Source organism: Sinocyclocheilus anshuiensis, unplaced genomic scaffold (genome assembly GCF_001515605.1).
Source record: "Sinocyclocheilus anshuiensis isolate Anshui unplaced genomic scaffold, SAMN03320099.WGS_v1.1 scaffold420, whole genome shotgun sequence".
Lineage (NCBI taxonomy): Eukaryota > Metazoa > Chordata > Actinopteri > Cypriniformes > Cyprinidae > Sinocyclocheilus > Sinocyclocheilus anshuiensis.
In genome coordinates, this window is record NW_015557082.1 from 537905 (window position 1) to 561925 (window position 24021).

A 24021-nucleotide genomic window follows, 5' to 3' on the forward strand; every position below is an offset into this window, starting at 1 on the left:
CCGCACTTGCTGCTGACAGCCAGGGGTCTCTGTTGTAGAGGTGGCAGAGAAACAGACAAAAGATTGATGCTTATATTATATACATAAGTGACAAAGAAAATGTTTTACATGGGCAAGACATTTTTTGGAAGAAATAGTCCTTTAACTGACTGTGGTAAACAGGTTGTAACATAAATACTGGACTATTAAAACTAGATTACAAGAGACTGACTTAAGAGGAATACAGGGAGACGTCATACCATCACTAAACGTAAAGAGCTATGGAAATGAATTAAAAAAATAAAAGAGAGGAGAACTGATATTATCTCTCTTTCCGAACACACACATACACACTCAGAGCTGTCATCTCGTTGCAACAGACTGGGTCCACCTCTCTTTACCAGCCTTTCTTACACACAAACATATTCACAGAGAATGTACAATGTGGAGCTCCCGCACTTGCTGCTGACAGCCAGGGGTCTCTGTTGTAGAGGTGGCAGAGAAACAGACAAAAGATTGATGCTTATATTATATACATAAGTGACAAAGAAAATGTTTTACATGGGCAAGACATTTTTTGGAAGAAATAGTCCTTTAACTGACTGTGGTAAACAGGTTGTATCTCACCATCGCTCAGGTGAGTCCTTTGTGTCCACTGTGAGGATATGTCCACCCAGTTGTTTGGTGTCTGCCGCCTCCTCTTCTTCTCCTATAGGAATTAACTTTTCCTCACTCTCTGGTGAAAAGCTGTCAGTGTCCGGGTCGTACTCGTAAGAATAGTAGGACACCTCAGCTACAGAGCCTGGCTCCTCCTCTCCTATTAAATAAATCACATTTTAAAAAACAATTTGCCATCTTCGACAAAAGCATTGTTTGATTTGTTTCAGGGACATTTAGATATTTTTGTCTAAATGTTTTTCTAAAGATAAGAAAAATTTTGGCTATTTCATTTTGGCTGTGATGTCCCTCAAGTGTATGTTTTTGGCCTGCTTTACTTCTGGCTAAAAACATGTTTGTGTAATTTAAGTAACATATAAATAACAACATTTTAAATTAATATAGTTAGCAAATAAATCCATTGCCAGACTACATGACTGATAGAAAAAAATGCATGTACAAAATGGCCTGTAGGGGGCGTTCCTTGCATATATAAAGCAGCAACTCAAGCTGACACTATTACTGTCATATGTTTCAATAGACCAAGTGTGTAAATGTATCTCTCTTGTTAGGAATTCACAGCTTGGGTGTCTTAACTCATTTATCTTTCCACAGAGAATGTTTGCAGAGCTTAAACATAGAAATGTCCAGAAATTAGAGAGAAAAAAAAGTTAATAGGCTTTTGTCAACACAGCTGCTCAGCACCACTTAATCATCAAGGATAATACATGTCTTTCTTGCAGCTTGGAATTATACCTGAAACTGAAATCTACTTATTTCCATATTATCTTTCAACATTATTACAACATTCATATATATATATAAGTTTTTTTGAGCTTAGGTCAGAATAAGACATCACTGCAAATCGGGAATTCTGCTTCGAAAAACATTTCTGATCTAAGCTGAATTTGTGTCAAGGAAATGCTCTCACAGATTTCCAAAACACATATTTCTGCTACACAGGTGATGGTGTGAATTTTCCAAACAGATTTTCAATTGGCAAAGCTAAGAAAGTCACCTCAATCATTAATAGGGTGCAAACAAACTTGGTAATTACCTCAAGCAAAAAAGAACAGTAAATTCCTGCAAACATTTAAACAGGTGGCACCTAGGTAAAGGAAACTTATACATAAATAAAAGCGGGCCAAAACCATAACCTTGAGGAACCCCAACAACCACAGCCCTATAGACACATACTAGGCAACACAACACTAGGCAAGTCTTAACAGCTCTGCAAGAAACAGTCTAATCAGTCTGGGAGTTTTCCAGAGGACACAGACGCACATACCTACACACACACCTAGCTGAAAGTGCATGTGATATCATGAGTGCTTCTAACTTGCCTTAAGTGCTAATTTTGCTACTTAATGGGTTGTAATGTTTTTCCTTATCAAATTACCTCCATTCCAATGAGGGTAATACACTGCATAAAATCTTTGCTTTTGTCCTGTTTTCCAATAAAATATCCAAACATCATTAAAACAAGCAAACTTCTGCGAGATAATACTTGGTTTTAGAAAATGTATCTTGAATTAATTGTTAATTCTCTTGAATTCATAGTTTTTCCATATATTATAAGGACTCCAATAAGGGCAATAAAATCAAGAATATGATGGATATAAATCCTTCTAAAGATACTTCAGCATTGATTTCCAACCTGTTGCATTAAAATTTGTACATATCAAATCCAGCTAACTTCTCACAGTTAATGGTGTTTGAACAGGCCAATCCCTATACGGGAAGGTGCGAGGTGAGTGACAAGAGGCTGGGATACTAATTATCCGAGCATTAATGTAGTCTGGGCTGATATGCAGGCCTGTGCACGTATAAGCTTCTATGCATGTAGCATCTAATCGCTGAACTCTTCAACACCTGCCCATGTGTGGCATACGCTCACATCTGCAGGGCAATGGCACAGATGTGTTCAAAGAAAAGAAGAAGAGAGGAGAAGATGATACCTGCAGGAATGAGTATAGGTTCCTGTTCTGGTTCTTCTCCTGTAGCATGTTCTCGCTCTTCTACTGCCACCTCCACTGTAGGACGACAGTGCACACATAAACTCAGGTCAAAGGTCAAATTAAGAGTTCAATGCAGTACTTTACCTACGAAACAGATACATCAGTTGCTCAGTGTTTCATATCTGGCTTCCAGTTCCAAGTCTAATATCATTTGTTTGAACTTCTGATACTACATGGTCTGATATTTTGTTATCTATTGCTATGAGACATTCTTTCAAAGAGCTATTGTTTCAGCCATTTCCACAATGTTTTCACTAAATATATTTAATTATATGGACCAATTTACAACACATGGTATTTAGCTATTTATAGTCTTACTAAAACATTTTAGTATCAGAAAAATGCTTAAAAAAAATGCAAAAAGCTTATTGGAAAATTCTTTAGTGATGCACAAAAGAATCACTGAAGGGTTGTGAATTGATCCCTTGAAACAAACTATTTTAACTGATTCACAAAACGAACCACACTATCCGGTAGCAACAGTTTTGCTTCTGAATTTTTAGTAAGAGCACCAATGATCCTGAAATGAATCTAATGACACTTTAGATTGACAAATGTATCTTTACAAAACCTGATACCAAAATATAAAAAATGTTTAGGAATATAATTTTTTCACAATAGAAATTGCTGATGAGTTTTGAACTAACTGTTTGAAACAATTTTAACTGATTTACAGAAATGAATCACACTGACCAACACAGACACTAACAATTATGAAATTAATCTGTAGGAAACTTGTTGCAAGAATTAAAAATAAAACAATTAAAATAATCACAACATTCACAATGTTACAGAAAAATCACTGTGAATATATAACTGCACCAGCAGACTAAAACCAAAACTGCTTGTAATTTACGATCTATAACCTGCATTGCACGGCTCCTAAAACTGCAAATACTATTCCTTCGTTTAAATCAGTGCACCTGCAAATAAAATAATCATGCCGCCCTAAACATGCTACATACATGTCTACCATATTGGCACTGGTGTCCCGCATAACCATTTTTGTGTCCCCCTCCCGATGGTGGTCCTCTGTAAAACAAGAAAGCCCCTTTGTTGTTGGTCCACTTGTCGGAAAGGAATGTGACTGGATTTTTCTAACCCTCTGCCTCCCTCTTTCTTTTCAAAGGGCCCCGGACAAAAGCGCTCTGTCATTTGGGGAGCCCTGTAATACACCATATACTGGTTTGAGTGTGAGCGTATGCATGTGTTTATATCATCTGCAACTGCAGCACCTGAACAGATGTTCCTACCAGAGCAGGTACACACACCTCAGTCTTTCTCTGTAGCAAAAACACAGGTTTGATTCTTCGTATAAGGGCCTGTCTGGACACGGATAATTGCAAAGTACTGAAAACACTTTGATTCTCTTTGATGCGCAAGTGGATGAGGCTTTAATCTCACCTGTGATATGAAAAAAAAAACAGCAACCGGATGTCAAGTGGCAAGATATGAATCTCAACAACAGACCAAAACAACCCTATGAAAGCTGTGATCCACATTACGGTGATTTAGGTTGAAGATTTGTTTGGCTGAAACATCTGCGGTCTTCCTCACATGTCCATGCCTGTGTGTATCCAAAAGTCCTTATTAACGCATTAGGTTAGCGCATTAACCTCTTAAAAGGACGGAAAATACACGTCTCTAATTATGCGACGAGCATGACTTCATCTTAAAGTGTCTAGGAAGGGTAGCACCTGGTTCAAGATCACATGGCAAAAAACTTGGCGAAAACGAGTTTTATAATGAAACGGTACAGGTTTACAAAGCTTGGGTCCTTAAATTGTGTAAAAAAAAAGAGGATTTTGTTAACATGTCTAGGCTATAAATTCGCAGGGAGGTCGCAGAACTTACTCTGTGGGCAGTGGCTGAAGGGCATCTGCTCGATCCGTGTGCCGTTCCTGCAGGCGGACACCTCCATCTGGCACTGGTTTTGGTAGATTTGGCCATCAGAACCACACACGGGCTCGCCATCATAGCCGCAGTCACGATAACACGTACATCGCTCGTAGTGTTCTTCCTCTGGACAATCAAAAATGTTGTTGCACTGGCCACCTTGCACAAAGCCTTGAGTGGGAGAGCGAATGTGTCATTAAATATGAAGTATTTGAAATCAGAAGTATATATACTAGGAGACAAAGACGTACTGACTAGGGATGTTCAATTCGGTTATTTCTCCTAACCGACACTAGTTAATCGATTATTAACTGTTAAACGACAAGATTAATTTAAATTAAATTAGAAAGGATAAGTGTCTGTGACCAAAATTTGTTTTCCAGGGATTAATTTTACGTGCACAAAAAGCAGCAAACAACAGAACACAATTCACTCACATCACATGACGCACCTGCAGTGCTTCTGCGAGTGGAGAAAAAGATAATAAAGCTAGATAGCCTAACCTATATATAATGAATAAATATGCCTATACGAGAGATATATTTTCACTTAAATAATAAATTAACAAAACGAAAGGAAAAACTGTTCAAAGTATGCACATTTTTGTTTCATTTTTGTGCTGCGTGAAAGGAAACCGAGACGGCAGAAAGCGGCATCCTATTTTTCTTCATTTTACAAAAGCACAAGATTTGTTTTTATTGTGAATGTACACAAATACAACCAAACATTTTACAGTGTAGATTATCAGTATGACTAGGAGTAGTAGTTGTTTCCACTGATCAAGCAGAAAAAACAATTCAAGTGATTGCGCCGGTGCTGCATGCGCACACAGTTAAGCATTTCTAACTTGACAATGCAACCTGTTCATTACCATAATAAAATACAGTTAGCCAAACATATAGAAAAAAACACACTGCTCAGGTTAAAGATGTAGTACAATCTGTGTCGATTAGCGTTATCACCATACCGCCGTGATGTTATGCCAAAAACATTTTGTTTTACGTGGATATTGGAACGTGAGTGAAGTACAAAACCAGGATTACATAATAAATAATATTTTGCCATTCAAATACATCACGAATATGGAAACATTTGGATTTGTGTCAAATGAGAGAGCCAACGTAGGTTTCAGTTTCACTTTAGCCTAAATGAATTCGTTTTGGCTTGTCATTTATAGCCTATATTTTTCATTCTTGTTCTTTTCTGAATACTGTTGTTGTGGAGTGAGGGGAACAAAAATAGCCTAACTATGTTTATAATGTTTGTAAATGTTTCGCGTCTCATTAGACCTATTTCTGAATCTAATAATAAAATGCGACTTAGTGGACACCTAGTTCAGTAACTGCTGAAACTCTGGATATGTTGTCTGCCTGAGTGATATTGTGATTTCTTGGTGTGCATGTTTTTTTTTCTCTCAAAAACGCAATTTTATTTAATATGCGTAGCGTATTTTAACCATGCGGCAGATGTTTTAAAATATTTTGATAAACTACTGAAAAACAAAAAAAAACAAAACCAACAACAACAACAAAAAAAAACAATTAAATGACTTTTAAACCGTTTAACTGATTGTATTAATCGGTCAAAATTCTTACTGTCAGTTAACGGTTAACCGGTTAAAATGAGCTTCCCTAGTACTGACCAGTCCAGTGATTGCTGGAGCTTTCCACTTCATTGCATGTGGTGCCGTCACAAAGTTCTCGTGCTAGTGGACTGCTCTCGCTCACGTTGTAGAAACGAGTGGCTTCAAATGCTGTATACACACACACACACACACACACACACACACACACACACAAAGTCAGTAAAATTGTCTTGTGCAAAATTAATGTCATTCAAAAGACACAAAGATTGGCTAAAACTAAAAGTAATAACTTGATGATATTTCAGTAATGAGTTAGAAAATTCAGACATTTAGTTTGTTTGTGACTAATTTGTGAGGCTCTTTTCTGATTCATTCAAAATAATTGTTCATAAGAGTCATTTACTCACAAACCGAACTACACTGGTACACCACTTGTTTGTTGTTGCGTGTAATCTGTAATCTCAACAGAAAAATGTGTTGTCCATATAATTTTTTTCACTGGATTTTTCAAATAAAAGAACTGATTATGATATGCTGCCTTCAAGTGTCCCTCGGAAGCTTGTACTAAAGAGTTATTATGTCACATTCAGAAGTTGGAAAAGTTGGAAAAATAACACTGAAGTAGCCTAAACAGAACTAAAAAGCATGGAGAATCTAATAGAAAGTTTTTTCCTGTTGACCCAAATAACTACATCTGAATTCACAATAACGAAAATAATTGATATCACTTATACATGGTATCTAACAAAAACATGTTGTTTTCGTAAAAAACTGTTAAAGGGGAGTGACTAACTTTACACTTACTGTCTTTTAGCATTTCTGTAGGCATACATTGCGCCTTTAAAATTACTGAAATACAGTTTGTACAATTAAAATAACTTTGTAAAATCATTCATTACCAATCACAACAAACTTACATTCCACTATGTTTTAAACTCACCATAAGGACATTCATAACTCACATATCATCTAAAATTCAGAGTTTCTCCAATTGTACATACAGCTTTGTTTGGCCATTCATAGGCTGGGAACTTGTAATTAAGGTATTTCTGACTCAACTTATAAAGCAACCATGGTTTTATTGCCTTCTTGGAGATGATACCATGATAATACCCTGTTATTATTTGAAATACCATGTAAATGCCATGGTATCATGGTACTGAATGATTACTATATTCATATACCAGAGTACCATTAAAACAAATACAAATACTGCTGTACTATGGTGCCACCACAATTCTCTTTTATATGGAGTAGGATGGTCCAAACTCACCTGGTTCATAATAGTCATAGACTTTCACTGGCACTGGAGCTGTTTTGCCCACAATATACTCCCTCACGGCATTGAAGGCCACACATGTCATACACTGACTTGGGATCTGTGGAAAAGACAAGACCCCAGCGGACTTTACAATGACAAATCCTTAATACACTCCCCTGACAGAACACCTGGAGTTATACGAGACTTTAACCTAAGTATTTTAAGGTACAGCTCTCATGTTATGTAAAAGTGCTGCTAGAGCTACACAAAGCTGTAGTTACGTGACATTAACTCACCTCGTCAAAGTAGAAGAGAACCTTTCGTCCGTCTACTTCATATCTCTTCAGCCCCACTCGCTTATCCAACAACAGCTAGGAACAAAATGATTACAAAGAGGATTATTTAGCACTGTGAACAATGCTAACTTAAATGCTAAAGCTAAAATATAATTTAATAAATGGTTTTATCTTTTAGTACATTTATTACAAGCACAATACACATGTAAACCATTTTTTGAATGTGACTAATTTGGTTAGCCAGGTACGTTTTGGGTCTAAACCAAGATTTTTCATTCTTCAAACCAAGCTAGCATTTAGCTAACTCTGCTGAAGGGAGAAATGCAAGTTAAAGAGAAAAACTTGCCTCAAGTCACTTTCTATGTAGGTAACATCTGACTGGTACATTTAACTAAGGCAGGAATTTCTCTTCACCTTTATACTGTATATCTGACTTCTCAAACCTGCCAGCAGTCATGCTAACAATTCAACTAGACTGCCAATGCACAAAATCACTGCACATTTGCATGAAATTTAACTGCTCAAAATTTTGCTCATGTCATACACTCAGTATTTGAGTATCTGTACAGCGCTTCCTACCACGAGGGGTTTGAAGATATCATATTTAATCAGGGTCTGTTTAGCATCCTAAAATCCTATGTGTGTGTGTGTGTGTGTGTGTGTGTGTGTGAGAGAGAGAAAGAGAGAAAGAGAAAGGTGGCGAGTGCTCGGACACAGTTTATGAGGGGCCCAGTGAGCTGGCGCCACAAGGACACATTTGAACATAAACACACACAAACATACACAGTATGACTGCAGCCCCAAATAAATTACCAAGAGTGATTTGATTTGTCCAAAAGCCACAGCAGAGAGCATGATTTCAGGGGAAAAAAAGCCTTGCTTGTTAGCGTTGCCAAAATAAAAAGTCTAAAAAAGGAATCTTGCTGCCTTAGGGACCAAAGATCGTTGTTGTAATTAGACATTTATAGCCTTATACGTAAATAACACTGTTGACTTCACCGTTCATTGTAAAAAATATTGATTTTCACTGTGGAATATATGAGAAGCAAACAATCTTCCAAGCATGTCCTCCCCCTTACTATAAATTAAAACAATGAGACATGACGGTGTAAGCAATCTCCCTTCCCATAGCGAAACGAGGAATGTGAACAGCCGGGGTCATGCATTAAACATGGAGCCAGCCAGAGGTGGCTGTGTAAAGCCAGCTCGTTACTGGCTAATGGCACTAATGAGACACGTTCCACCGCGGTGAGCATCGGAGTCGGTTCACGTTATACAGCTCCCGAGGTAGCGTCAGTTTACTAGCGTGGAGGACATGAGGCCTGGGACCTATAACATGACTAATGAGGGACAATCAGTTGACTGGGGACAGAGAAGGTGACCTAAACCAACCTCCATTTACCCACATACCCCCAGCTGGAGGGGGAGGTGGGGCTGATTGACCCCCCTAAGCATTTCCTGTTCCAGGCCACTGTTGTGGACATTATGGGCCTCTGGTTGGTCTGTAAGCCCAACTAGAGCTGCTTGACCTCTTGAGAATTAGGTCACACCAGATTGCTTGTATATGTATGTATGTAAGTGGTGTGCGGTGGTGTTCTGAAACGAGGAGGCAAACTCCTTGTTTTTAAGATTTGTAAATCAAATATAAATCCATGTCCCAGTCACATTTTCTTGTTTAAATAAACATTACACTATCAGAACATTTTTTATATATTTTTACATTAACAATGTAATCAATATTCTATTTATTAAGGCCAAGTATGAATCTCATCAAGTTAGTTTTTTGAAACATTTTACATTTATTCCAAAATAATAACTCAAGGCAGTAACAATTTAAACAATATATTTTATTTGTGAACTTGTGTTCAGCTATTCTTTTTAATAGTTAACTTTCAACTATTTTTGAATTATTCGGATCATCAGTCATCAAAGCTTGGTAAATACTGGTCACAGAAGTGGAGATTTACTTTAAATTTCACCAGGTTGATTACTCACTAAAAACTCCCACAGATCATGTTTTCATGCCATTTCAAGTCTTATTTTGATGTAACAAAGTGGTTATATCTAAGTTGGTGAGTTGTTTACTTTTTTCCCCCCATTAACGCAGTTATATTGTTCATTCAGACTGATTTGCGAATGTGGAACGCGCATAAACACAAGAGGCGGGATTTATCGCATGAGTCATGTCCAGTCATATCACGATGGAGGCATTGCCTCCTCTCACGTGACTTTCTCCCATTCATTCTCAATTACCCCCCACCAAACTCAACGCACACTTCAGGGGGTCTGTTAAAACTCAATGGGCTCAGGGGAGGTGAGAGAGACACGGACTCCTGCTGTAACTTAGGTGTCGCTGTTGGACAATGTCTCTTTAGAAAAACTAGTGATTTACACACTTTTTAATGCTATATTTTGTAATACTGGCGTTGTTTTATTTTTGTACTATAACGTTTTTTTCTCATCCAATATTTTGAGTAGACACTGCCTCCCTTGACTCCTTGGAGGAAATGCCCCTGATATATTATATAAAATCTATTTCATATATAATTTCATGTTTTTATTTTATTTGACACAATTGAAATAAGAACGTGTTGAGTGTTCTTTGTGTGTTTATGTGTGTGTTCGTGAGAGAGTGAAGAGACTGATAAATTCCAAGCCATATTGCCTCCTTTGAAATGGCTTCCAGATGTAAACACTGTTCATCTGCCAGGAGGACACATGCTGAGAAGTAGAAAAGGAAAGAGCGAGAGAGATGCCCTGTCCTATTATAGAGATACCTTGTCAATCTTGTGTCTACCTTGAATGTTGTGAAATGTGAATGTAGCAAACGATGGGAAGTTCTAGGAGAGAGAATACACAAAAAAGGCCAATCTCACCCTCTCCAAACTCTCGATATCTGCACGGAAGCCAGACAAAAGAGGGACTTCTAGGACAGCCATATTGGATGAGCCAGCATGCAGCCACCTGAGGAGGTACATTTGGAGTTAGAGCGTAAACAATACTTCTAAAATCAATCTAAGGTTATTCATTCATATCAAACAAGATCAAGTGAAATAGTCCTCAAAATGCATCAAATCCTTTTGTTGATATTGTTACCTGGTGCAAACCTCTAAAGTAACACGGTAGTCCAGGTGGTCTTGGTGGGCCACGGGGTCCTCGTCATCTACAAGAGCTCTTCGCTTGCGACTCAGCTCTGATCGATTATCAGAACGAGAACGGGACCGAGGAGACATGTGTCGTGACGACTGCTGGATTTGATGTTCCTGTCTGGGTTCCTTGAGATCGACTTTAAGCTGAAAGGCAGGCTTAGCCACCGGATCAGGCACATTGTAGGATACATCAATCTGAAGATGGAGAGAAGGACATGATTGATACCATGAGGTCAGAGCACCATGGCTTCATGTAGTACCCCATTTCCATTCAAAGAAATGTTAAAAGAATGGACTTTTTTGTCTGTTTAATTGCCTACCAGGAGTAAATCGTACTACTTGTCACCTAAAAATGAAAATTTATGTCCTTATGCACAAATCATAAGGATTTAGATTATGCTAATTACATCATGCTAATTACATGCCAAAATTTTGTATTTAGTGTAAGGGGTTTTGTTAAAAACTATTTGTTCGCGCACAGATGCAAGATGTTTCTCCAAAAAACCTGAGAACAGAACGTTCTAGGTCAAGGTGCTGACATGGTTTGGTTGTTTTTGTGGCTCAGAATGAGTCTATTGTTTCTGAGGGACATCTTACCAAAAAAATACACTAGACCATCCTATCTAGGGGGTAGATTACAGGAGAAAGAACATACCCCTGGCATACAATTGCTTAAGTTTTACCAGATATTTCCATTCTAAAGGCAAGAATGTGAACATTAGTACTGAATTTCCCATGGAAAGAGAGCTAGCTCTCGCCAAAGAGGGATTCGCCTCTAGATGAGGAGGAGGAGGAAGAGTACAATTGTTTATCCATGGAGAGAATGTGGGATTATGTTTGCCAGAAACCAATAGTACCTGCATTAGACAGCAGCCTTCTCCTTTAGCGCTGACAAACAGTCCTGTTGGAATGCTGGGTATCTGAACAAAGAGAGAGAGAATGCAAGACTTATCAATCAGATTAACAGTGCAAGTATAAGCAAATACATTAAGCGCCTGGCCCCCCTGTCCAACATCAAAATTACACGCATTTAAACTGACACTGCTAATCACAAAATGGAGTGATGTGCCAAGCAGATGCTGAAAGGAGGGGTGTATCAAGTTCAGGCCCTCACTGAAAATACCTCTCCGACAGTAGAATGTAAAAATGTCAATAGTGTTTGTGGATGATTTGGGTTTTTTTTTACCACAGCTTTTTGCAGAATCTTCTTATTGTCCCATTGGAGCTCAAATGTTTCTTGGAAATCCAGATTAGTGGAAGCCAGAGATATGGTGAGATTGACCCCGCCCACATATGACAGGATGGCATATTCAGACAAGGCTTGCAATGCCACACAAGTATCCTGTTTTTGAAAAAGAAAGAAGAAAATAACTCAATTTTAATAAAGCATATTTAGCCTACGCTATATTTGGACACACTAATGTACTCTACTTACTGTATCCACCTTATTTTTAACAAAAGAGCAGGCGCATGTAACTTGAATGTGTGAGGCTTTTGGTGTCATCCACTTTCCACTTTTGTAGCAGTACAAAAGCAGCCTGTTGCTGCTTGAGGCTGCTTTATGCCGATCATCGTCAGTGTTAGTAACTAGTTACAGTAGTAATATTACTTTGTGCAGTAACTAGTAGTGTAACGAATTACTAATCAGATTTCAGCAATAATATTACAGTTACCATCCATAAAACAGCTAGTTACTTAGATACTTTTGATGCCTCAACCCCTACTTTGTGGCATTGCCCACCCACATCCCTCTGATCCTAATATAAACTGTAGTACTATAATTGTATATGGGTAACAGAGAAATTATAGCTACAATTAGCTTCAAGCTACACTTGACAATTAATGAGTTTAATACAACAGTTAGAAGTCACTATCAATCACCACTGAGTGTTTGTAATAACTTCTAACAGCAATCTAATGTGGATTTTGGTCAAATGAGACAGAAACATTGTTTGGAACATTTCAGAAGAATTTTTATATGCAATTACAACTTCTGTGGCGCGTGAAGGAAAAGTAATGTAACTAGTACTGTTGCATGTTGCCGTTTACTGTTGCCAGAAAGTTATAAGTAAAGTAATAACATTACTTTTTTGAGTATCGAGCCCAACACTGATCATCGTAATTATAAAAATACTGGTTGTAGCACAAAACAGGTTTTAACATTAACTGCATTTTCTTATTCTACAAGTTATTTACCTATTCCAGCTAATAAATCAGAAAACTATTTTTTTTAACGCTGAAAGAAATAGCTTATTTTAGCATAAAAAATAAGGTTGATACTACACAGTGTACACTTAATACTTAAAAGAGAGTATTCTTGCTCAAAAGCATCGACAAAACACATACTTAAATGTACATGCGTAAGTTGTCCCCAGTTATAAGGAACGGAATTTAGCATTTTTGATCCAATCTCTTGCCAATTAGATCAAGTAATGATTCAATAATGAGACTTTAAAATCTGCTGATTTTACTTCCTGCTTATTTGTGAGAATTGCAATTGAAGGGCTGAATTGGGAATAGCATATTGCTCTTGCAATTTCTGAGGATATGGGAGAAATAGTAAAAGTAGTATGCTATTACAAATTTAGCTATTGTAAGGTTGAATCTGGGAAATTGTGGGAAACAGGATTTGAGCTTCTTAGCAAATGTAGTAGATTGTTGGGGGGCACACAGAAAATTTGCATACTATGGACTGCACATGAAGTAGATATAGTATACAAACATAACATGAATCTTTTATTCATAATCAATCAAGGACTGAAGAACGTAACACAGATTTGTCACCTGAGTTGAGGAAAAACCACCGAGGGCATTCCTTTGTTGCGACAACCATTTAACTACAGGTAGGGCCGATGCCACATCACCCAGAAGTGTGTAGGTGAGTAGACCATAAGCTGTCATCTCAACTTCAGCCGACACAACTAATAAAGCAGAAAAAAGTTTAATATATTGAATATTGTTGGCAAGTTGATTAATTGATTGATGGATACCTGATTGGGAGAGGCCATCGCTGAAGCCCATGAACGTGTCTTCATCAGTTACAGTACTGCCAGTAAGACTCCAATGAGTGAAGCCATCTGCAAAGACAGCAGAACATTTGGGATCAAGAACATGCTAAGCTCAACAAACAACTACCTTTTAATACACGTTAATAAAGTACCTTGGGTGATGGCCATGTGGTTAAGTCGCCGCAGAGCCAATGGAGCGTAAGGACTACGGAGTAAAGTGAGTGCATATGCGGACAGAGCAGTAGTATATGGGTCATCAGCAGAGTATGTGTTGCTTTCCAAAAACGCTTTAGCTTTAGCCACAGCAACCTTCTCCTCCTGAATAAAAAAAACATTCAGAGCAGAATGAGGAGAATAAATAGCTTAATAAGTGTATTTGAACATACTTCTAGGTGTTGTTAAGGTGTAGTAAAAGATTACCAAATGGGTGATTCTATAATTGCAGGTACATTTGGTGTCCGAAGTATCTCCAATTATTCTCCAATGTATTTCCAATTATTTTTTTCAGCTTTTTTTCAAATGGTTATATTTTTAATTATTTTAATAATTTGCTACTTATTATTATGAATTACAAGATGTTACAGTCAATAACAATATACTAATTTGTGTAAAAGTGTCTTAAATAGCTCAAAATCATGATTTCTTGTTGTCCGAATGAGTCAGTGCATTTTTTCCATCATGTATCTGTTACGGGTTGTCGAGGAATGAGGACAGCAAACAAAGATGCATACTTCCAAAAAGACTTAACGGAGAATACTGATTTGGTAAAACACATAACATAAGCTAATCACCTACACTGAAGAGACTCGAATAAGGAGTATAAATACACACATGGTAAATGAGGGAACTAAACAGGAACAGCTGGACAAGGATTAACTAATCAGAAACCATGGTAACTAATGAGAGCTCATAACAGACATGACAGGAACGGAACTAAACTGAACATAATCGTGACATTAGCTCCCCCTCTCAGAAGGCGTGACCTCACGCCACAACAGTAGATAATAGAAAAGGGCGGAGGCTTAGGTGGAGGGCGTAGTGCTGGTGAAGGACCTGGAGAAGTCGGAGACTAACACCATGGTGGAGCCGTCAGTGGGAGGAACCAGGGAGGAGCTTTGGCTGAAGGACTGGGCGACACCCAGAAACCGATCCACGGAGGCGGAACCATGGTGAGTGGAGGAACCGGCAGAGCAGAGAGGCACGGACCAGGGTGACATCGAAGGCCTGGAAGCCCAAGGTGAAGCGGTTGGCTCGCGTGACTGAGGCGGAGCCGGGAATCCGGCTGACCGGGACGACGATGGAGCGAGCGAGGACGACGGGGAAACCAGAGGGAGGGGGGAGCCCGGTGAAGCCGAAGGGGTGGAGGGTCGAGGCACCGCCGGAGACCCGGAAGTCCGTGGCAGAAGCTGAGCGATGACCAACCGAGGTTTGTCCGGATGTACGAGGGAGCCCAGAGGAGTCCTAGGGCAGACAGGCCTCGGTGGAGCCTAAGGAATGCAGAGCTGGAGCGGAGTCGGCGGGCTGACAGGACGAAGTGGAGACATGGGCCTGGAGGGCCAAAGTGCAGCCGGGGATTCGGCGCAATACCGAGCTGGTGGAGGGGAAGCCTGAGGCGAGGCTGATGAGCCGCACGGTGCTAGCGAGCTGGACAACACCAGTGGGACTGACAAATCCAGGGGACTGGCTGAAACCAGCGGAGGAGATGGGACCAGGAAATCTGACAGGGACATCGGAGGAGGAAGATCTCCGGACGGGACCGGAGCCTCTAACAATCCGGACGGGACCGGCGAAGAAGACAAAGGTTTGAGGGTGGGTACTTGGGTGGGAACTGGATCCGCGGACCACAGATCTATGAGGTTCATGTCCGCTCCTGGCTCTAGGGTGGACTGATCAGCGCGCTTAGCCTCCGGGGCTTTGGTGGTAATATCCGGCTCTGGTTCCTGGACGAGCCCTGTTGGTGTCTCGGGCTCGCTGACTGTGAGGGAGAGGCCGCCGTTCTGGAGCATCCAGCCTAAATACCCCAACCACCTTCGGCTTTCTGGTCTGAGGAGGAGACGTAACGCTGGCGAGTCCATTCTCTCGGTTTGTTTTTTCTCTTTTGCGGTCGGTGATTCTGTCACGGGTTGTCAAGGAATGAGGACAGCAAACGAAGATGCATACTTCCAAACAGACTTTACTGAGAATACTGATTTGGTACAACACATAACATAAGCTAATAACCGACAAAGGATAGAACAGAATCAGGACTATAAGTACACACATGGTAAATGAGGGAACTAAACAGGAACAGCTGGACAAGGATTAACTAATCAGAAACCATGGTAACTAATGAGAGCTCATAACAGACATGACAGGAACTGAACTAAACTGAACATAATCGTGACATTAGCTCCCCCTCTCGGAAGGCGTGACCTCACGCCACAACAGTAGATAATAGAAAAGAGGGGAGGCTTAGGTGGAGGGCGTAGTGCTGGTGAAGGACCTGGAGAAGTCGGAGACTAACACCATGGTGGAGCCGTCAGTGGGAGGAACCAGGGAGGAGCTTTGGCTGAAGGACTGGGCGACACCCAGAAGCCAATCCCCGGAGGTGGAACCAGGGTACGTGGAGGAACCGGCGGAGCAGAGAGGCTGACGGACCAGGGCGACATCGAAGGCCTGGAAGCCCAAGGTGGAGCGGCTGGCTCGCGTGACTGAGGCGGAGCCGGGAATCCGGCTGACCGGGACGACGATGGAGCGAGCGAGGACGACGGGGAAACCAGAGGGAGGGGGGAGCCCGGTGAAGCCGAAGGGGTGGAGGGTCGAGGCACCGCCGGAGACCCGGAAGTTCGTGGCCGAAGCTGAATGACGACCGACCGAGGTTTGTCCGGATGTAAGAGGGAGCCCAGCAGAGTCCTAGGGAAGATAGGCCTCAGCAGAGACGAGGGAATGCAGAGCCGGAGCAGAGTCGGTGGGCTGACAGGCCGAGGGGGAGACATGGGCCTGGAGGGCTGACTCCAATTATTCTCCAATGTATTTCCAATTATTTTTTTCAGCTTTTTTTCAAATGGTTATATTTTTAATTATTTTAATAATTTGCTACTTATTATTATGAATTACAAGATGTTACAGTCAATAACAATATACTAATTTGTGTAAAAGTGTCTTAAATAGCTCAAAATCATGATTTCTTGTTGTCCGAATGAGTCAGTGCATTTTTTCCATCATGTATCTGTTACGGGTTGTCGAGGAATGAGGACAGCAAACAAAGATGCATACTTCCAAAAAGACTTAACGGAGAATACTGATTTGGTAAAACACATAACATAAGCTAATCACCTACACTGAAGAGACTCGAATAAGGAGTATAAATACACACATGGTAAATGAGGGAACTAAACAGGAACAGCTGGACAAGGATTAACTAATCAGAAACCATGGTAACTAATGAGAGCTCATAACAGACATGACAGGAACGGAACTAAACTGAACATAATCGTGACATTAGCTCCCCCTCTCAGAAGGCGTGACCTCACGCCACAACAGTAGATAATAGAAAAGGGCGGAGGCTTAGGTGGAGGGCGTAGTGCTGGTGAAGGACCTGGAGAAGTCGGAGACTAACACCATGGTGGAGCCGTCAGTGGGAGGAACCAGGGAGGAGCTTTGGCTGAAGGACTGGGCGACACCCAGAAACCGATCCACGGAGGCGGAACCATGGTGAGTGGAGGAACCGGCAGAGCAGAGAGGCACGGACCAGGGTGACATCGAAGGCCTGGAAGCCCAAGGTGAAGCGGTTGGCTCGCGTGACTGAGGCGGAGCCGGGAATCCGGCTGACCGGGACGACGATGGAGCGAGCGAGGACGACGGGGAAACCAGAGGGAGGGGGGAGCCCGGTGAAGCCGAAGGGGTGGAGGGTCGAGGCACCGCCGGAGACCCGGAAGTTCGTGGCCGAAGCTGAATGACGACCGACCGAGGTTTGTCCGGATGTAAGAGGGAGCCCAGCAGAGTCCTAGGGAAGATAGGCCTCAGCAGAGACGAGGGAATGCAGAGCCGGAGCAGAGTCGGTGGGCTGACAGGCCGAGGTGGAGACATGGGCCTGGAGGGCTGAAGTGCAGCCGGGGACTCAGAGCGATCCCGAGCTGGTGGAGGGGAAGCCTGAGGAGAGGCTGATGAGCCGCACGGAGCTAGCGGCGGAGGCAGAGCCAAGGAGCTGGACGACACCAGTGGGGCCGACGAATCCAGGGGACTGGCTGAAACCAGCGGAGGAGATGGGACCAGGAAATCTGACAGGGACATCGGAGGAGGAAGATCTCCGGACGGGACCGGAGCCTCTAACAATCCGGACGGGACCGGCGAAGAAGACAAAGGTTTGAGGGTGGGTACTTGGGTGGGAACTGGATCCGCGGACCACAGATCTATGAGGTTCATGTCCGCTCCTGGCTCTAGGGTGGACTGATCAGCGCGCTTAGCCTCCGGGGCTTTGGTGGTAATATCCGGCTCTGGTTCCTGGACGAGCCCTGTTGGTGTCTCGGGCTCGCTGACTGTGAGGGAGAGGCCGCCGTTCTGGAGCATCCAGCCTAAATACCCCAACCACCTTCGGCTTTCTGGTCTGAGGAGGAGACGTAACGCTGGCGAGTCCATTCTCTCGGTTTGTTTTTTCTCTTTTGCGGTCGGTGATTCTGTCACGGGTTGTCAAGGAATGAGGACAGCAAACGAAGATGCATACTTCCAAACAGACTTTACTGAGAATACTGATTTGGTACAACACATAACATAAGCTAATAACCGACAAAGGATAGAACAGAATCGGGACTATAAATACACACAAGGTAAATGAGGGAAATAAGCAGGAACAGCTGGACAAGGATTAACTAATCAGAAACCATGGTAACTAATGAGCGCTCATAACAGACATGACAGGAACGGAACTAAACTGAACATAATCGTGACAGCATCATTGTGTAACCAAAATATTTTAATGTACTTTTCTTTTTGTAATATTTCATTCATTTTATTTATAAAAGCCCTAAATACTAATTTACTTAATTCTACAACATTAAATTGTTTAAAAATAACTTTTTTCTTATAAAAATGTGTGTCCATATATCTTGCGTCAACTCTGTTACCGTACCATATTTTGCCTTTAAATTGGTGGAATTATCTCCCACAACTATGTAAGATACAGGAAATGATGACACTTTCCCTCACTGATAAGATCTGAAGCACTGAAAAGTCTGTGTGCTCTCTCTGAGAAAATATTTTAATCTAAAAAGTTCTTATACCAAGAGTTATTTTGGAGAACTTCAACACTGTTACCACAATATGAACAGGAAAACAAAACTTATTACTGATCACAAATTGGGTTATTTAAAGGTAATTTAATCATGATTTCATTAGTGCCATGTGCTCTTAGCATTTATGCTAGCAAGTGGAGTTTTTGGCAAAAATAAAATACCTCCGGGGCTTTGGTGGTAATATCCGGCTCTGGTTCCTGGACGAGCCCTGTTGGTGTCTCGGGCTCGCTGACTGTGAGGGAGAGGCCGCCGTTCTGGAGCATCCAGCCTAAATACCCCAACCACCTTCGGCTTTCTGGTCTGAGGAGGAGACGTAACGCTGGTGAGTCCATTTTTTTTGCAGTCGGTTATTCTGTTACGGGTTGTCGAGGAATGAGGACAGCAAACGAAGATGCATACTTCCAAACAGACTTTACTGAGAATACTGATTTGGTACAACACATAACATAAGCTAATCACCGACAATGAAGAGACTCGAATAAGGAGTATAAATACACACGGTAAATGAGGGAACTAAACAGGAACAGCTGGACAAGGATTAACTAATCAGAAACCATGGTAACTAATGAGCGCTCATAACAGACATGACAGGAACGGAACTAAACTGAACATAATCGTGACAGCATCATTGTGTAACCAAAATATTTTAATGTACTTTTCTTTTTGTAATATTTCATTCATTTTATTTATAAAAGCCCTAAATACTAATTTACTTAATTCTACAACATTAAATTGTTTTAAAATAACTTTTTTCTTATAAAAATGTGTGTCCATATATCTTGCGTCAACTCTGTTACCGTACCATATTTTGCCTTTAAATTGGTGGAATTATCTCCCACAACTATGTAAGATACAGGAAATGATGACACTTTCCCTCACTGATAAGATCTGAAGCACTGAAAAGTCTGTGTGCTCTCTCTGAGAAAATATTTTAATCTAAAAAGTTCTTATACCAAGAGTTATTTTGGAGAACTTCAACACTGTTACCACAATATGAACAGGAAAACAAAACTTATTACTGATCACAAATTGGGTTATTTAAAGGTAATTTAATCATGATTTCATTAGTGCCATGTGCTCTTAGCATTTATGCTAGCAAGTGGAGTTTTTGGCAAAAATAAAATAAAATTGTCAATTCTGTTACCGTCAAACTCTGTTATCAAGGTAGAGTAACAATGCTGACAATAGTGTAACAGAATTGACAGTCCACCGGATAATTCTGTTACTTAAAGGGTCAACTCTGTGTATGAACTATTTTCACAAAAAAATATATACAATTGTTGTTTAAAATCTCAAACATTATTGAGATATGATGCACCCTTATAATATTAAAACAACATTTCTCTTTTTTTTTTTTTTTTACTGGATATTGTATATAATACATTTTGAGATGAAAAATATTTGCTCCAAGTGGACAATTCTGTGAAGACATAGGTATTTTTTTTAAGGTATGCATAGGTGAAATATTATCTCAGTTCCAAATGTTGGAATGTAAGGACTGTTTGTCTAATGATACAAGAAGGATTTTTCCTTTTATGATTTATTGATATTTCTACACATTGCCTAATTTGTCCGTGACAGAGTTGACAAACAATACCATAAAGACATCTGTTTTTCATTAAAAGTAAAAAAAAAAGGAAGTAACTTGTGTTTGGCAAGCACTGAATTATAGAAAAAAGATCTGCACACTGTTATTCTCCCTTTATTCAAAACAGTTAAAAATAACGTTTTCGAAACGTTATTTTTAACTTTTTAGAATAAAGGGAGAATAACAGTGTGCAGATCTTTTTTCTATTATTTGATGTACCTTTTGATCTTGCACCTGGCCAAGACCTTTTTGGATGTGCGTACTTTGACCCTTTCTTTATGAAACACTGAATTATTAAAATTTAATTTTTTTTTTATAAGATACTGGAAAGAATTTCTGTGAACAGTTTTTTTTTCTTAACTTTATGAAATGCCAAATGTATCTCCAATTATAGAATCACCCAAATGATGTTAGATTTACACAGCTAGCAGGTGTTTCTTGTGCTAAAGTTCAAATACCTTCAGTACAAATCCATTCCAATCCGTCAGCTTTTCCTTCCTAAGAAACATACAACCTCGCTAATGATCTTTCATCTGTTTAGCATCATCGGACTGACTTTTATCTGTACCATATGTCCTTTTTCTCATGGAACCTGGACGCTAGCCCTGAGCAGCCATGCACGCTAATCTGACTGGTATTCTTTTCATCAAGTCGATTTGAGAGTGAAAGTAGTGAATCTTTGAAGTGACTTATTTTGTCTGTATTTTGAAGCCTGCAATACTACACATTACCAAAGCGACACATTAGAGAGCTGGTGGGCAAGACTTAACCAAGCTAACTTTAGCGGGAATTAGAGGGTGCTGTTTTGTTAATGAAATCACAGATTGTACAAATGACTGAACCTATTCATTTTAGGGCTGTCAAACAGTTAAAATATTTAAATCAAGATCAGCTTCATCATGCAAGTCTAGCTCCAATCAGTTATAATATCAAACCAAACAAATTTAATAACATGTTAACTTTGACAGCCCTAATTCATATACAATTTGGTTCTTTTTTGTTGCATTTTTAATGGAAATGAACACATGTACTGCATGCATTAGCTGGGCAATGTATAGAATCGTGACTTGGTCTTCATGTGGTTTTAATGGAATTGTCAAATCTCTTAAGTTTGAAGAAAGGAATGTAGGCAGGGTGAAAATTTCAAAAGAATTCCATTGTCTCTGCATGTTCTTATCATAAATCTTTAGATTTAGACAGCAAACTTCCATATTAGATTACCTATCACAAGGCTGAAAGAAATACTGTTGATTCTTTGCCAGAACATCCATCATCTCACAAACAGGAATGCCCTCTTAACACAGATCCCGGAAATTTGTGCGAAAAGAGACTTCACTGTTTAATGAGACACAGGATAAACAAGATGTGGAAGATGTGGTAGATCTCTCACCTCGGTTGTAATCCCAGTTTCCATAAGAGCTGCCACCACATACGCAGTCAAGGAGATCTTTCCATGAATCCCACCCTTAAAAGGAATTGGACAGAGCAACTTTCACCAGGGTGATGACAAATAACACCTCTACCTCAGCTTCCTCAGTTTGATGAGAACTTGTAAAGCTAAGGATTGTTGGCTTAAATACGCAATGTTCTGACACAACTAAACTGAAACGGTTCTTCTAGGACTTCTAAAAAGGAACAAGTGTAAACGTATCTTGGTCTAAGCTATCCTTTTTGTAGAAACTTAAGTCTAAACCTTCACAAATTAAGTGGGCCAGACAACAGATTTCCAAATGGACCTTTCCCAGTTCACCCATCTCACTCAAATTTCAGAGATACTCCAAACTGCTCAGTATTAAACAAAAAGATGGTCTCCATTTATGTACCTGCAGGTCTTTGTTGAGGATCCGGCCCACTGCTGGGAATGATCCTTCCTCCTTTTGATGAGTGATCAGCCAAGATTTGGCAGCACGTAGTTCTTCAGGATCAATGAAGATGAAGCCACGTGACTGAGCAAATGATTTCAGTACGAATGCAGTCAACCTGGAGGACCAAGAGGTAACAGATACCAACACTGATGTCTTATGCTAGGAGCTCATTATAGGCAACTTGTAAATGATTTTAAATCAGTCTTGGAAAGTCTTGTCAAACATACGCAAACACTTGCCTGAAAGTCAAGCTGCGTAATACAGTGTGGATGCGAACAAAGTAGATTTTCTTGGAGAATGCCAAATCAAGTATGTTCCTGCATTCAAAGTATGGGATCCCATACATAAACTGAAAACTATTTGAAACATTACATTGAGGATGAACGTTGACAGATGTAAGAAACAGCTAATGGAAATGCTGAGAGACTTTGCCTTGTAAATGCTTTCACCTCTGTGAGTCAACTGAACCAGGGCTCTACAAACATGCAAACCATGTGCTAATTTGTTTTAACTGCAACATGGCATGTCATGGCGACATTCCTCAAAGCGGCCAGATGATGATACAAGTGACTTCACTTAAAATAAAGGTCAATAAATAAACAATCAGGGAGTTTTTTTGCAGCATGTGCTTTAGGGATGTCAAAACAAACACCCAAACAACACTACAGAGTCCATGCAGGCCTGGCCTTGAATGTTATGTTCCCCAAGAGAGATCGTAAGACTGGAGCATTGAGCCTACAGGAATTTTTATAATGTTAAGTAATATGTGTCAGAGACTTTAACTGCCTGACCTAGGGGAAAGGTTCTAGAAAGTGTTTGGATGATATAAACAGCAGCAAAGTGAAGGGGACACCCCTGACTCTTCTAGGTAGGCTTGCGCAAGACGTTCAGTCAGAGGTTTGCAAGGTGCCTTTCTCACAATATAAACCTTGTAAGAAGTCGCCTTACCTAACGCTTTAGAATGCTTAGAAACCTCTGCCAGGACTCTCAAGGCAAACAGGGCTCTTAAAATGATCCCAAAACATCTGTGGTGAACCACTCCAAGCATGCATAAACTTGAGGTGAAGAGCTACTAACCTTAAGCATATAATTTTTCTATGTGGTTTTAAGGCACCCCAACAACAGAATTTGACCTACATTGTGTTAATCTGGGTTTCTTCCTCCATGTCTAGAGCATTTGTTGTTGACCTCAGCAGCCTAGATCTCTATTATATTTGACCCAATATATTTAACATTTCACAATAAGTGGTTCACAGAAGAATGTCAAGCAGGTTTGAAACTACTCTTTTAGTTTTAGGTGAACCAAAGGAAAACAAGTTCTGCAGCAACCTTACAGGAGTTTGTGGGATTGCTGGAGGTTGCTGGAGGGTGTAGAGTAGATTACTGCTGCATGTGGCTCATATTGGATCCAGACATGCCGATGCCAGCGAGTGATGCCAGAAGATGGGT

The 24021-nt window shown here is 40.3% G+C and overlaps 1 protein-coding gene across 1 annotated transcript in view; it reads right to left on the bottom strand.

Annotated features, from left to right (window-relative positions):
* Positions 1-180: 180 nt before the first annotated feature.
* LOC107676967 (C3 and PZP-like alpha-2-macroglobulin domain-containing protein 8) overlaps positions 181-24021 on the bottom strand; it is a 48640-nt gene continuing 24799 nt past the window's right edge. Inside the window, exons 28-43 of the mRNA XM_016471733.1 lie at positions 22531-22687; positions 22098-22172; positions 14002-14167; positions 13832-13918; positions 13626-13762; positions 12028-12183; positions 11699-11761; positions 10789-11036; positions 10569-10656; positions 7693-7767; positions 7409-7514; positions 6193-6303; positions 4509-4721; positions 2595-2669; positions 607-796; positions 181-461 (exon numbers count right to left, since the gene is read on the bottom strand). Of these exons, the coding sequence (XP_016327219.1) occupies position 461; positions 607-796; positions 2595-2669; positions 4509-4721; positions 6193-6303; positions 7409-7514; positions 7693-7767; positions 10569-10656; positions 10789-11036; positions 11699-11761; positions 12028-12183; positions 13626-13762; positions 13832-13918; positions 14002-14167; positions 22098-22172; positions 22531-22687 (1948 nt within the window). The 3' untranslated portion in view covers positions 181-460. The remainder of the gene's footprint in view (positions 462-606; positions 797-2594; positions 2670-4508; positions 4722-6192; positions 6304-7408; positions 7515-7692; positions 7768-10568; positions 10657-10788; positions 11037-11698; positions 11762-12027; positions 12184-13625; positions 13763-13831; positions 13919-14001; positions 14168-22097; positions 22173-22530; positions 22688-24021) is intronic.